This window comes from Cinclus cinclus, chromosome 16, assembly GCF_963662255.1.
Source record: "Cinclus cinclus chromosome 16, bCinCin1.1, whole genome shotgun sequence".
NCBI lineage: Eukaryota > Metazoa > Chordata > Aves > Passeriformes > Cinclidae > Cinclus > Cinclus cinclus.
In genome coordinates this window covers 9,469,304-9,484,966 of record NC_085061.1, presented here as the reverse complement: position 1 = coordinate 9,484,966, position 15,663 = coordinate 9,469,304, and the positions used below count along the sequence as shown (strand labels likewise).

The following is a 15,663-nucleotide window of genomic DNA, read 5'->3' as shown; positions in this document are numbered from 1 at the left end:
AATATATTACAGTACATTGTTCTCTCTCTCTTCCTCTGTCTCAAGGCAGGAACATAGTGTATGTTTAAGCAGACATAAAGTTTCTCTAGATTGTGCTACTTCTCATCATGGATTTTAGTTTCAAGTAAAAAAATTTAGTCACAAGGGTTTGTGTTCCATTGTGAAATACAAATGGAGTTTATAATTCAACCTTCAGTGTGTATTGCTGAATGGTATTAACCCACTCTTCGGCCTACAGCTGGCTAGATACCAAGAGTGTCCAGGTGGAAGTTCCTTCCTTCTGTTTCCTCTTTTTTTTTTTTTTTGGTTTTTTAGTTTTTGTTTGTTTGTTTTTGTTGTTTTGCTTGTTTGGGGTTGTTTTTTTTTTTTTTGCCTTTCGGTTGAGTGTTTGTGTTGTGAATACCTCTGCGTGTGTTTTTTAAAGGATTTCATTAGAAAAGAAAAAAAAAAGAAAGAAACCAAACTCAAACAGTTACTTCTGTCTTGCTGTTGGTTATGAAGTATGGCTGTGGGCCCAAGTAGTGCTGGCTCCGGGTGGTCAGCGGGTCACTTAGCGTTGGGTCTCCCATGCCATGCTTGACCTTGTTGGTGAATGCTTGCCGCCTCAGGGACGGGTCGTTGGGATCCCAGGTCTTGTAGTGGGAGTTGTAGCCCAGGGGGTGTGTGTGCATCTTCCCCATCCTGGATTTCCCGTTCTGCCTGGTGAGCCCACTGTCGATGGTGTAGGCCCTCTCCTCGTCCAGGCGCACCGGGTGGAGGGGCAGGCTCCCCTTGGCAGCCAGCTCGGCCAGGTGTCGGCGCTTGGTGTAGAAGTCATCGTTGACTTTGTCAGCTATTTGGGGTCAGAAGGGGGAGGGGACAAAAAGAATCAGTTGGACACAAGAAAAATTGTTCACAGTTTACAGTAGGTCTTACACAGTTCCATCTGCAGACCAGAACATTTGCACGTACATCAGTAAGAGAAATCCACACTGCCTCCCGGCCATTATTCTCACTCTGGAGCAGAGTTTTGGATGCCATTGTGCCAGGCTTTCATACATGCAGACAAAACCCTGATGCCCTTGAAGAAAAGACTGTGCCTGCCCCAAATCACTCAGGTTGTGCTGACATTTACATTATGGGGAGAAGTCCTGTGAATCTTGTCACTGTTCATGTCACACAGCACAGAAAATTCGGGAAGTCTAGAGAAGTAGACGCGCTTTCCTGGGAATACTGCAGCATCTTGGGTTGTATTGCAGTGTGAGAACACATCCCTTTAAATGCAAAGTGCCTCATGGGTGTTTAACCCAGCCAGCTGTAAGGTCTGGTGGTGTGTGATGAGGTGGACCCGTTTTTGTTCAATAATGCCTCAGGACAATATTAAGAATGGGATCTGTTCTCCTAAATGGTTGGAAGTTCACTAATGCTTTATGGGGCTGAAAATATTTTGGGTTGTTGAAGGCTGGGTATTTACCCTGTGATTTTACAGACCATGAAAATCCTAAATTGCAGGTTCTGACATAATTTTCTGGGGTCAGTGGCACTAATAAATACACCAGCAGCCCTGCCAACCAATACTGCATTGCAGTTCTCAAATCAAGATTTTGCCCTCTGTTATTTCCTAGGCAAGTGTCTTCCAGTGCACGCTCAAGTTTGTTGTTATTGCTGGCATTTATTTGGCCTTGCTTGAAAGTATGAACCATGCTTAGGAAGCTAAAGGCATTCTGCAGCAATCCAGCAACTCATTTCAGTGAGGTTTGAGGGAAGCTTAACTGAATTACATTTTTTAAGATCTTTCCTTTTATGTAAAGAGCGTTTATTTTCCCCCTTCAAAAATTTAGATGTTCATTTAAGATAGTGCCAAATACATAGATCAGCTGGCACTGTGTTAATCAGCAGTGTTGTGCTTGGAATATATATTGTGTCAGCCTAGATTTGACTTCTGAATCGTGGCTGGATCCATCCCTTTTCCTTAAAGCCATGCCATGTAAGACTTCTCTGCAGAAGTCTGGTACATGTAGCTTTCTGTACAGCTCAGCTCCTCTTGCCTTCATGATGTTTTTAATTCCCTGCACTGTTTTTTGTGTAGCTTCCCTGTTTTGCTCTCACCCAAGTATTTCTAGGATGTTTTTGTTGCACTTTGCATTTTCTCCCTGCCTCTAGTTCTGAACTGGATCTTTATGCAAGGCAGGGAAATTCCCAGGAGCATCATATTAATCTTCAAGATCAGGCTTCAGTTGTGCATCCTCCTTGTCCCAGCCCCTCAACAGGGAGAAATATCACCAAAGGCAGTTGCTATTTATTATCTCATGGCATTTTTTGTATAAATGACCGTGCAACTGTATTCTGCTCGTAAATCCTTAATTTTGTCATTAAAGAGGTGTTTCCTCTCCAATGGACTGAAATTGCTCCTTTTTGTGCTGTCAGATTTGCCTTTGTGTGTTTTACCCAGCTCCATCTGTTTCCTTTTTCAGTCATTGAGTGAATGCTTTTCTGTGGCATACAGGTGTCTTCTGCTTGAAAGAAATCACAAAATGTAGATAATGGCCTGCTCTCCTTTCAGCCCAGGGTGAAGTTGCTATTGCTGATAGACCTGTCATGTGTTACAAAGACAGTCTGTGAAGTTCTGCTTTGATTTTGGAGTGAGTTGTTTCATTTAGAGAGATGTAATCTGAATAATCAAGAAGTTGTACCTATTTCTCTCTGAAAGAGCTACTTCCAGTTCTACATGTGGCTTGTCCTTTCAATTTGTTAATAGTCTCTGAATGTCACAGAACCATTATGAATAAAAACGGGGTGGAAATGCATTTGCATTACTATTATCTCATTAATCTGTTATCAATAATTGAAAAAAATGATTGCAGAAAAGGCACTATGAATATTCACAGGAGCCTTCATTTTTATAAATTTTTACATCAAAGGCACTGCAGGCCAGCTGTTGTGGGAGCACATTTCCATGTCGTATGACTTAGACCTTGGCTATTTATGAAAAGTCACACTAACTTATATAATTTTAATTCAGCACAGTTAATTATGTCCAGCTTTTAACAGAGATACATTTGTATGCCTGTTTCACATTTAAGTTAGTTTAATTTGCATACAAAAATTTAACATTTCAGCTAATCTAACATAAGAATACAGTAAATTTTTTAGTTTTAATTTTATCTTAGTTATGCTGCAGCAATTTGCCTTCTGTAGCCAAGATCTTTAATCAGCTGCAAGGTAAATAATGAGTTCTCTTTCTAGAAATAGCAGTGGTGATGTGGCTATGTAAATAATGACCAAGAATTGCAGATATTTTTATTGCCTTGCTTTTCCTGCCATTTTTCTCTTTGAGGTCACAGCAAGCTCAAGCTAGGTCTTCAGTTTCTACTTTTTTTCTCACTCACACCTTTTCCCACTGCAATGGCCCTGGGTCTCTGACTTTTATCAGACATGAGACATGCTACTCAGACCTCCAGTCACACTGAGGATGATGTCCTACAGAACAGTAAATTGTATCTCTTGTGTGTAAAGAAGACCTTCACTGTTGAAACAGGGAGGAAGAAATCAGCCTCACAAGGACTGTGCCTCTGACATGTCTGAAGTTGGTTTTGCCCTTCTTTATGCCATGTTATGTCAGATTTTGTTTCTTATGGAAAACCACACAGAAAGTGAAACTATTAATTCTGTAAATTTGATCCCATTAAAGTTGCTTTAACTAATGTAGTCCATAGTCCCTTTCTAGGGATTTCTCAACTGTTGTCTGGAAACTGGGCTTGAAGAGAACAAACCAGGATGTGAACTGTAACTTCTCATCAGCAAAGTCAGGCAGAAAGCTGGCAAACTGCTGCCAAGTGGCTGATTTAGTGCTTTGTGTGGCAGTGTCAGTGTGGGAGAGCTGCTGTTTGTGTTTGTCCTGATCAAGAAACACTTTGCAGGCTTTGCCTGAGGACTTTTCCCTGTGCCTCGGAGTTCAGTGCTGGCAAAGAAAGGCAGCCCTGTTCTGAATGTCCTTAATCCTGTTTTCTTCCTTCTTGCACGTCCAGCTGTGCACATAGGCACAGGTACCAAAAATGGGGGGGGGGGGGGGGGGGGAGGAGATTCCCTTGTAACAAATATGAGCAAAGTCAGCAGTGATAAAACTGAATTATTCAGTTATTCAAGAATTGGCAAACCTCAGCAACGTCCTTGTTCTTTCATGCAGGTTTCATAATAGCAGTGGGCTGTGCCCTGTGTGAGTGGCCTGATGCTACTACAGTGTAGAAACAGGTTTTTTTAATTTTCATTTTCAAAGCAGAAAAGATTCAGACAGTAATATTGAGCACAGTTTTGTAACAAATGTTTTACCAAGTATATTAATAGTATACTGAAGCCAATTACTTTAAAAATCAACTGTGAATCTGAGGGAGTTTGTTTTTTTTCTTAAGCAGACCCTATAAATATTTTGGGGACTTTAAACATCCAAAGAGATATTTTGGAGTTAGACGATGGGTTTGTTATGTGACCTTAGGTACATGACTCAACTTCCCTCTGCCTCGGTTTCACCTGCTGTAAAATGAGCTGTTAGCACATTGGAGGAGGTAGTTGTGTTTGGAAGTTGAATTGCTATTTGTAGAGTATTCTGAGATTTTGGATTAAACGTGCTATAGAAGTGCCTTTTGCATTAGCTTCTCTATTGTGGTCAGTAAAAATATGATTTAAAGATATCACAGTTGTGTTTGAAAAAGGAGTAAAAAATTACACTTGCAACATTGGAAAATAATAATAGAAGAAGGACTTTAATTCCGAGTGTTATTGTGTTCCTTCTTCCTGGTAGCTAATTATAAAAATGTTCTCAGTTTCAATATTCCTGTAAGGCTTATACTTCTTTAAGGTACTGCACCCATAAATTTAATTACTGTTTTACTGTTCCTCTGGGAAAAAAAAAAGTTGAAATATGACTTTTTTTCCAAACCTTAAGTGTGAGCCTGGCATGATGTGGATGTTTCATATCTTTCTTCATAATCCATAGTTGTAGAACAAAAGCATGGAAACCAGTGAGTGTCTTACCAAGTAAATACCATGGATGAAAATGTGTTTTCTTGAATATCAGTGGCAAAAATCCTTGTGGCTGCCAGAGGGCCAGAATTTCTAAGTGGGATTATTTGAATATAAGCTGTATTTTGAGAAGTGGCCATGAAGCTACATAGTGTTCAGTTCCACAGTGTAAGTAGTCTTCAACATCACTGTGTAAGCACTTGTGGCATAGAATCATGTGGGCATGCCTTTTCATTGTGAATGCTTTCTTTATCTTCTAAATATTACAGGGGGCTTTAACTCTTTTCCTTACCGACAAAGTTCTCATCAATGTGGGTCCATAATATGGCTCTGAATACTCACATCAATTCTTAACAGCTGTGGGAGAATGAAGAATCCTGAAAGACAATTCTGTCCTACAGTTTTTGTGAAAATAGGCACCTAGGAGTGGGAAGAAGCCTCTTGTTGGGGGTTGGTTCTCTCCCTTTTCCCTCTGTGGAATTTTCCCCATTGTCATGCTAAGATACCTGTTGACTGGGCCCTGGTGACAAGGGGGAGGGTAAGAGAGAAGAGGGAAACCCCTCGATATCCAAATAGCCAGAAGAGGAAATGGAAGGCTCTGGCTCGGCCCATTTCCCCTTGGAGTTCAGATAAGAAGGACGATCGCTGCCTCAGCTCCATCCCTGCCATCCCAGCACCAGGAGCCATCCTCACTGCTGTGGGAGCCTGCCCTGCTCCCTTCTCGCTGTAACCTGCCACCATCCAGCACTCTGCTGAGCACCAGGACCCACACCGTGAGCAGAGGGCTCTCTCTCCATCTCCCTCTCCCCCTGGGACAGCGCTGCCATCACCCCCAGCCCTCCTGCAGCTCTGCGGGACCTGCCCGCCCCCAGCACCGGGAACTGCAGCTCAGGGAAAAGGTGCCTGCAGCCAAAAAACACTGGGACTGAGTTACTGTTCTGTTTGTGGGTAATTTCATAGCTGTTGTTGTTCTTGTTTGTCTTGTTAGATATACTAGTAAAGAACTGTTATTCCTACCCCCATATCTTTGCCTGAGAGCTCCCTTAATTTCAAAATCATAATAAGGAAGGATCACATTTTTCAGTTCAAAGGGAGGCTTCTGCTTTCCTTAGCAAACACCTGTCTTTCAAACCAGGACACCTCTGAAGTGACAGAAGAGAATCCATATAGGAGTGAGCCCTTATAAAAACTCTAATGATACTAAAAGCACAAAACCAAAACCCCAAATCAGAACTTCTGTGTGAGTTTACAGTCACAGTCTGAAGTTATAAAAATATGTAGGGAGAGTGTTTCTCACTAGATGTTTTGAAAATTTTTGTTATGTTAATGTATTTTAAGAACTACTTTGTGAAATGCAGAGCTTTATTCTAGCCAAAAAGCTTATTTCAAATGAAAGGATAGAGATGCAGAAAGTAAACCAGTGGAAAGGAAAGTGCTGAGGGACAGGATAGCAATGGAATTGCTACAGTGACACACCAGATTACAGCTGAAATGAAGTGAGTGCCTGTTTGTGGGAAGTTTCTCTGTGAGGCTGTCCCTATGTAATATACAGCAGTTTGTAACAGGGCTTTGCTTCCACAGCCATGAATTTGCTGAGATGATGGTGTTGTTACCTGAAGCTGTGGGAAACCTACGTTTCTCTAAGTAATGGAAATGAAAACTCAAGGAAAGACAGAAGGTTAATGAATCCTGACTCAGAGATAACATGAGAATTTTGCCCAGGAAAATACTGGGCTGCTGCCTCTGGTGATGCTGTTGGTCCTTTCTGAATGTGTGATTGCTTATTCATTTACTTTTCCAAGCTAGCATCTAAGACAATATGTTCACAGGCTTCTGGGACACAAACCAGCTCTGTGTGAGATTTCTTGCAGGATTTCATCTGAAAATCAAAGAGGTATCATTTGTACACTAGCACAATTTTATTCTTGAGTGAGGGGAAATACAACCTCTCAGACAGAGGTTGTATTAGCTGCCCCTAGTATGAATTGCATCCAGTAAATTCACAGAAAAATGTGTTCCATACAGTAAAATAACTAATGACCTGGGTTTTGAATCAAGGGGCTCACCAACTATCACAGACCACAGAAGAATTTGTTCTGCATACTCTGAAGTGGGTTGGAAAACAGACTGCATGGGGAAGGTTCAGCTAGACAGGATTCAGTTGGTAGAATGGGGAATGGGCAGGATGATGTGAGAGATCTGCCTGTGGCCAAGAGGAGGGAGTGTGGTTATTTCATGGCTGGTCCCTGTTCTCATCTCATAGGCACTGGAGTGGCTCTATAAAGTTGGGGCAATTTTAAACCATAGTAAATTTCAAGAAAGAGCAAATGCCATTTAACATAATTTTTGCAGCCCTCCTTCTCATTCTTGTATTGTGTTTTGAAAACTCAGAATTCAGCCTGTGGCCTGCATTGATTTCTGTCCTAAATATTTGGTTTTCTTCTAATGCCATTTTGCCTTTATTCAAGACACTCTGAAAATGAAGACTATTTTATGGCTTTAGATTCTTTCCCATGGTTTTTATTTTCTAGTACTGACGGAGGTAAAGAAAAACACATAATGCATGGAACCTCACATAAGTTTTGTAGAACCTACTTTTTGTGGCGCAATGTTATTCCTCTCCTTTACCATTTCATCTATTTACTGGTTTCTTAAAGTGATCTGGAGAGAGACCAAGCATGAAAAGACAAACCATATCAACTTTTTCTTCTCAGGCATTGTTTGAAAAGAGCTTGTCCACCTCCAGACACAAGGCTACATTTTGTTTTCCCAGTGAAATAAAATTATTTCAAGATATGAGACATGAAAAAGATAAATATGTAGGCCCAAATATTTCTTCTCTTATTTTGATTATTTTCATGACAGTTTATGAAAGGCTGAGGAGGGCAGAATATTTCAAACGGGTTTTGAGACACATTAGGAATGGTTTAGGATAGGAATGTAATTAGACTGGGTAAGTGAAGGCTCCAGTCTCAGCAATGCTCTTTAACCCCCACAGCAAAGTCTGCTGCCTGACTGGGAACACTGAGACAGATTTTGATGAACTCCTCAGGCATCAGACAGGTTGTGTGGTTCACCAGAAGCAGGGCTGCCATTCCCTGGAACACAAGGGTAGCCACATGTCTGGGAGCAGAAGAACCCCTCTTCTGACAAGGTGCCAAAAGGCACAGTGTGGGAAATGCAGGCACAGAGAGCTCTCAGAGCCTTGCACATACAGGCTCAGAGATAGAGATGGGTCCAAGGTTTGACCTAAGACCTTGGAGAAGGCTTGGAGAATTAGAGCATTAAAATGAAATAGACATAAAAATAAAAATTTGTATTATGTAAGCAAAGCACTATGTTAAGTAAGGTAGTAAAAGATTCTAAAGTTTAGCACAAGAATCTGTTATAAAGTTAGTTAGAAGTTGAAGATTTATCGATGTAAGTTTGTGAAATGTTACAAGATTGGTTAAAAAATGACGCATTGTGGCAAAGCCATGGGAAGCAAAGCAATCAATGACTGCTGTCAAAAGATGCCAGCAAAGTTCATAGAAGTATTGGATTGGCTAAAAAACTAACATAAGGCATTGTAACTAAGAATTAAGCAGCTTCTGATGTTATGGCGTTGGATCTAACACCTTCTCACCCTTCTATGAGATTGATAATAATAAAGCAATAAACCATCTTTTACAATGTCTCTCAGCTGCCCTGTCTCTCGTAATATTAATATCCCCATAGCACAGCACTGCAAAGTATGGTTTTTACTTTCTCTTTTTCCAAATGTTTATTTATTGTGTGAGTTTAGGCAGGTTTCTCTTTGGACATGTAAAACAGGTTTTCCAGCTGGGCTTTGTATACTTGCCTGCACTGATTTACATAGTATTAAATTGCAATATTTATGATTCAATTTTGTAAAGTGCTGCAGTGATATTGTGATTTGTTTTTGATCAAAATGCCCCAGACACACACATATACACACACACACACACACATACATTCTGCCTAACCTAGGGACCAGTGGCATGCAGACACTTGAATCTAACCAGTATAATAAAAATAAGACTTTTTTAACTAACCAGAATATAGGCTCTGTTAACCCAGAAACAAATGGTGTCTGATTCATGTTAAATTAACATTAGAATTGCAAATGTTTTTAGAAAACCTGAAATCTGTTGCATGCAGATAGACAAAGCTCACACTGCTTGGTTGTATCCTCAAGTGGTTTAACATTTTAAATTCAAGCACCAACATGCTAAACTGCTGGTTAAGTATCGTACAATGAATGATAAATTTTAGAAGGAAGCAAGAGCACCAATTCTATTCTTGATCCAAGGGATGAAATTTTAGAGGCCTAAGAGAATCGTGTATTAAAATCTCTGACTTTGAAAATGCAGCCAGTGGCTGTCCTGGAACTATAAATCTGTTTTTTCATTTTTTTTTTTTCCTAAACACCTCTAGGCTTGTGGTTTTCATGGCATCTACAATGGCAAATAAATATGAAAACTTCTACTGTGAAATATTTATTTTGTTTTATCTCATTTAAGCATATTTATCCATTTTTTACTGGAAACTTCATATATGGTATGAAAACTTGCCTTTTGAAATAGAAACTACCTAAGGAGTCATGCTGTCATGCTTAACTTCTGAATAAAGCATGACTGCAGCATAAACTGATTTAGGAAAGGAGGGTTTGGCTTGCTTTCTAAAGATGCTGTCCAAAGCCAAAGAGGTTAACACTGAGGAGATTTGCTTAAAAGGCTTCTTCCTCTTCTTCCTCCAGTAATCGTGCTTGCTTTTTCTCTGCATGGTTTTTAATGCTTCTCAAGATAAATCTGATTGTGTCAGAAGTTTTGCAATGCTTTCATACATCAACAATAATATGAAACTCTTTGTAACCATTCTGGTTGGTGAGGACTTTCCCTGTGTTTAAGAGCAGAGCCCCAGAGGATTGCAGGGGTGCTCCCTGTGATTTGCAAGAGCAGTGAGACCCCCAGCCCTGCTCCTACAGCCTGCTCAGGGCTGCTCTGCTCCTGGCTCTGCACACAGAGGGGACGTGGGGCACAGCAGAACAGACTTCACCCTGCTCTGCAGGGGGGGCTGGCATCTAAAAAGCCTGCTTGGCTTTCCTTCAGGTGTTGGTTTACCCTATCTAACATGGACTGAAAAAACTCTGCTGTTCCTGACCACATTTATTTGTAATAACTGTTCATAGCATGAACATAATTGAATTTTCTTTTCACACGTCACTGTTGGCATCCTTCTGTGTACTCAATTTTGTTTTCAATTTTAATACTTTTGATTGATATTTTTGTTTCTTTTAGTAGACTGCTGGATGTAACTCTCACACATATCTCTGAATCAGCTACAGATGAGCTGCAAATACCAGATGTGATAGCATAGAGAACCCAATTCAGAGGCTGAACATATAATTAAGATGTAGTTTTAGTGCTGAAATAAACTTGCATTTTATGCCTTTCAACTGCTATCATACTAGATTTACACTATTATTTCTCAACATAAGAAAGGCCTAGAGACTTTTTGAATTGTACTTGTTAAATTAAAAAAAAAAGCCCCAGTGATGCAATAGCTGTTTTTTTGCCTAAATTATTTTTATTTGATCTGGTTTTTAGCTGCTTTAATTTGAAAGGATTTTTAGTAATTGTTTTGGATAGAATTTTGTGTTTTGGATTGAAGTTGATTATTTTTCCAAAATAGTTCTGGTGTGAGTTGTTTCTATTAGAAAGCTATCTTTGTACTCTTTTCTTTGAGGAAAAGAACAAACCAAGAACGAAGTAATTTCATACCTATACTTTTACATATTGAGTTCTGGATTTTTCTTCTGCTCTTTTCTTCTTTTCCTGTCTCCCCCTCTTTAAACTCTATGACATTTGCATCATTAAGCTCTTGAGCATGGTTGCCACAGGTTTCCAAACCAGAGATATGTGTCAAACTGAAAGGAACTTGTGTTCCCTGGCAATTCCCAAACTTGCCCTGTCAGAAGAAAATAAGTTTCTTCAGGTTTTCCTGTAGCTTGGGCCAGGTCCAAGGCAGAGCAGAAGTGGTGCCTGCTCTGAGCAGAGCCCTCGCATAAGGCACAGCATCAGTGACTGACAGCCAGCCCAGGAAGAATTGGAAATGCAGCCCCTGTCATGAATAGTTGACAGTGACACACCAGACTGCAGCCACAGAGGAGTGTACAGCTCCTCTCTCCCCTTTTCCCCAGGAAATGCAATCTTATCATTTGCTGGGGAAAATGAGCAGCAGCAGTGCTGAGCTGCATCTCTGCCTCCTCCCTTGTGGCGGGGCCCTGGCTGCTCTCCACAGGAGCACCTTCCATAGCCTGGAAAACCTTTTAAACCTTCCGCTACAAAACTGCCTGTTGTACTTCATATTTTCCTTAGAATGAAACCAAATGATGTCTTTGGGGTGATTTTTCTTTTTTTGGATGCTGTAGTACCATAACTGCTTCATATCAGGATTTTTTTTCAGCTTCTCTTTTCCCCTTATCTTCTTCAAATAAGCTGTTAGGGAAGGACTTTTGGAGAAATTAACTGTGCATTGCAAATCATGCTACTGTTCTTCCTCCCTCCATGCCTCAAGCCCTTTATTATTATAGTATGAATGTGTAGGAATAAAGTAATGGTCTCTGTGACTTTTATCTGTGCAATTTCTTAAAAACACATCCGCTGTCTTTAGAGCCCCCTGTGCAGAAGCAAAATAGCAGACAGATAATATCTGCTATTTATATGATATTGTTAATAAGGGATTCATTCCTATCAGTTGTTTTACTATCTTTTGTGTTCATGGGTAATCGTGAAGAACATTGCAGTCCACTTTTGACATATACATGTACAACCATGTACAAAGCTGAAAAGTCTTAAAGCATGATATCACATGTTGAATACAGGTATGAAACTCTTCCTGCAAAAATATTGCCATGCATCACCTACAAAGATAATAGTCCAGAGGGGAAAATGGGTGGAGTATGTTAAGAGCGAGCAGTGCAATGTGTAGGCCCCATGGTGGGAACTGGCAAAAGCCACACTTCAGATTAAATCTACATTTGAGTTGGGATCCCACTGTGTTGCTATTTATCTGCAAGTATTCAGAGTTGTTTTCATATCTTTAGGATCAATCTCAATGTTTAAATAATTGATAAATAAATTGCATTGTGGAATGAAAAGTGTATTTATATTGTGAAATAAAACAGTTACAGAGAGAGATGTTTAGGAAAGGCTGCAAGTGAAAATGCTCAGCATTGTTGGGCTTTGCCATCGCATGAGCTGACCCTTGTTTTTATTGGCTCACTTTTATTGCCTGAGCATGAGGATTCACTCATGTCTTCACATAACTTAATGTGTAAAAAAATCTCATGCATAGTTTATCAACATTTCATAGAAATAGGTTGGAATAACCCATGCTTGATTTAGATTTACTTGTTTTCTTCCTGGAGCCGCTACTGATCTCAATGGATGGAAATAAACCTGGTTACTGTAAGCTTGTTTCCTCAGAAGCCTCTGTCTTCAAAGCCAAGAGACAAGCAAAAGAGAGCAAAACCCCAATTACCTAGCAGTTAACTGGGTTTCTGGTACTCTTATTTTAAATCTCTCCATTATGTCTCATAAAAAAAGAGAAAATAACTTTTTGCTTCATTCTGATTCATTATCACATAATAAGGATTTTTAAAATCAATTCATTTCCAGAAAACCTACCAATTTTCACTGAAAGGGTGTGAGTTCTCTGTGGTGCATAACTAAGGGAATGTGGAGTGGTGCTTGTAAGTTGAATGATTGGTGAAGATATAGTTTTCACTATTTCAATGTGCTGATAAAATGAGACTGTTTCTCTGTGTTAGGGAGCATAAGTGCAAAGAATTGTCAATGTCAAGAACAAGAATTAGGATGCACAGATTTAAATTCGGTCTTTTGGCATGAAAAATAAATTAAAGTTTAATAAATTCCTATGAATATTCTTCAGTCATTACAAAACCAGGGATTGGTTCATATTCAGAAAAACCAAATTTACTAGGTGTGACCCCAACCCAGAGAACTAAATGTTTGAATTTTAAATCTAAACTAAATACACCTCAAGGTCAGATTTCCTTTCTTTCCCAAGTTTAATGTGTTGCTAAAGTCTAAGAAATGAGCCAACATAGATGGCAGTGTTTAAGAGAATCCCACTTGGTGCTAAAACTGTTTCTTGTTAAAGAAGGACTAGTTGAAGTTTCCTTCCACCTGCCATGACCTTGCTTCTGCCAAGACCAACATATTCCCAAATTCATAAATCCATCTGTTTGCTAAGGGATGGAATGGACACTGGCTGCTTGGAAGTCTGATTGCTTAGAGCACAATTCCTTGGAAAAAATATCCTCATGTAGATTTTACAGTGCAATGTTGGTTTTTAAAAAGCAAAAAAGAATGTCAGCAAAGCAGATGATTTAGCTCAAGATACTGAGGCTCTGCACAAACACCATATTTATAATTAAAATATGAGTACTTCACTGGAAGAAGAAATGAGTGTTCTGGATGATAAAACAGGAAAATATTTTGATCAAGAGTCTCCAAGCATTTTATATTTCCCCATGACTGTGGGTATCAGAAGCCAACCTGGTAAATAACAAAGCAAATAATTCAGCTATTTAGTGGAAGCAAGAAAAGGTCTTTCTGCATGCACTGGGCAGGCTCTGAAATTTGCTGGGTCTCATCAGAAAATGTGAGTGAAACAAGTGATGCTCCACTTCCTCTGGCAGGGGAATGGGAAGGCTGAGGGAGGGTGCTGGCAGGAGGATTGGGAAAGCCAGGCTTGCTCCTGAGTGCTGCTTGGCTTTTGTCTGGTGCCTGAAGTAGAAGCGAGGATGAAAATATGAAAGGCTTTGCTAAAAAATGAACACTCAAAAGCTTTGAATTCACCAGCCGTGCTGGGCTGAGTAAATAATAATAATAATAAAAATATACCCAGCTTTTATGTCACATTTCCTTGAACCAGATCTGTAGTTCCAGTGTTGAGTTGGGCAGATTGCCTAGTCCAACATTATTTATGACACGGCACATACCTCTGGATATATGAAATCATCTGAGTCACCCTCAGGATATTACAAGTGATGCTTTAATCTGTGCTTCCCTGTCAGTTTTTCGTGGTGTTAAATCCAGGGAGATACTCCTATAGCCCAGATTTCTTTTGATCCATCTTTGTGTAACTGCTTATGGAAGTGGTAACTGAAAATTGCTTTTGTCTTTGAAAAGAAAGCACAATTCCTTTTTAAGCCTTCCAAAGAAACATGAATATTTATGACTCAGTGTAACAGTGTGGTTGGTATAGGAAAGGTAAATTAATACAAACATATTGTGTCAAATACATTTCTAGTTCTGCTTTTTCTGGAAGTGGACTGTATCAACCCTGTGAGTGCATGGGCAGGCATGTTGTGTGTTTCCATTTTTCCAATTACAGTGTTTCTTTCCAGGCCAGAGCACAATGAACTATAGGGAATGGTGCAGAGTCTCATGGTGAGAGACAGATCTTTTACCAGCACAGAGTTACAGTCATTTCTATGGAAATTGAAGGTCTGAAACTCAGGAGAAGGCAGCAACAAATTTCCCATCAGACAAAAAGATTGTTCAAGGACAACAGCCCAGAGCTGACCTTAGGATGATCTTCCCCTTGGATCCTTCTCCCTGTGCCGAGGACACAGGACCAGGTGAGTTTGCTCATGTACTTCACCTTTTTGAGGGAGTTGTTGCCTGGTGTCTTGGCACACTTATGGCCACGCTACTTTCTGCAGGAACCTAACCAGAAGATACTTATTCTCTGAATGTCGTATTTACAGAATCTCACTTTGCAGTTTTGCAAGTGCAAGCAGAGCTGGATCACTAATGTTTCCCCTGGGATCAAAGAACTGTGCAGCTTCAAGAAATGCTGGGAGCTGTAGACTCAGCGATGTGATGGCAGGTCTGCTGCCAATTATATCCTCCTAGCTTCACTATATCAAATCAATTTGATCTGATTTAATCCCACAGGAGACTAACAACTCCCAGCATCGGGGAAGGCTTTCTGGTCTTTGTTTCAGGAAGGAATTCTGTCCATTGTATTTTTGTTTCTTTTTTTTCTTGACAATGTCCAGGCAGTTCCTCAAATGTTTGTGTGTCTGTGTGAGTGAGAAGGGAAGAAGAAAATTTATGTAAGAAATAGAAAATCATGTTAAACCATAGAAATACTTGCATTCTCAGTTTTTACTTGCATGTCTGTGCACCTCTCCAGTAGATGAATGATCATTTTCCAAGTCCCCTGGGGATTTAGAAGTTGGGTTTGGAGTATTTTTTCATTTCTGCAAGAAGGTCTGAAGATATTTAGTGACTTTGCTCTCCCTGAAACTCAGGAAAGAAAATTAACTCTTACTGAGTTGGGCTTGCAGAACAATGTGACTGAATAAATAACTAATAACTCGGAATAATGAGGCCAGTTTGAGCTCTTGGAAACTCTTAAGCAACAGGACTACAACTACAACTCTTACAGCTTAGCAGAGTGGAATTCAGAGTTGGATTGTTCATGCTTTCTAAATGAATGTCCGAATGATGTGCATAAAAATTTGTGATGAGCTACCTTTGGATGTCGTGGGACTTGAATTTCATGAAGGTGTTCAGCTACAAGATCTCCATCCACTTGTAGCTTTGGGCATGTCAGTGTTGCTTA

General features: G+C 39.9%; 1 protein-coding gene across 1 annotated transcript in view; it reads right to left on the bottom strand.

The window, feature by feature from the left end:
* Positions 1 to 209: 209 nt before the first annotated feature.
* Positions 210 to 15,663, bottom strand: part of SHISA9 (shisa family member 9) — a 175,354-nt gene continuing 159,900 nt past the window's right edge. Inside the window, exon 4 of the mRNA XM_062503743.1 lies at positions 210 to 832. Within this exon, the coding sequence (XP_062359727.1) occupies positions 465 to 832 (368 nt within the window). The 3' untranslated portion in view covers positions 210 to 464. The remainder of the gene's footprint in view (positions 833 to 15,663) is intronic.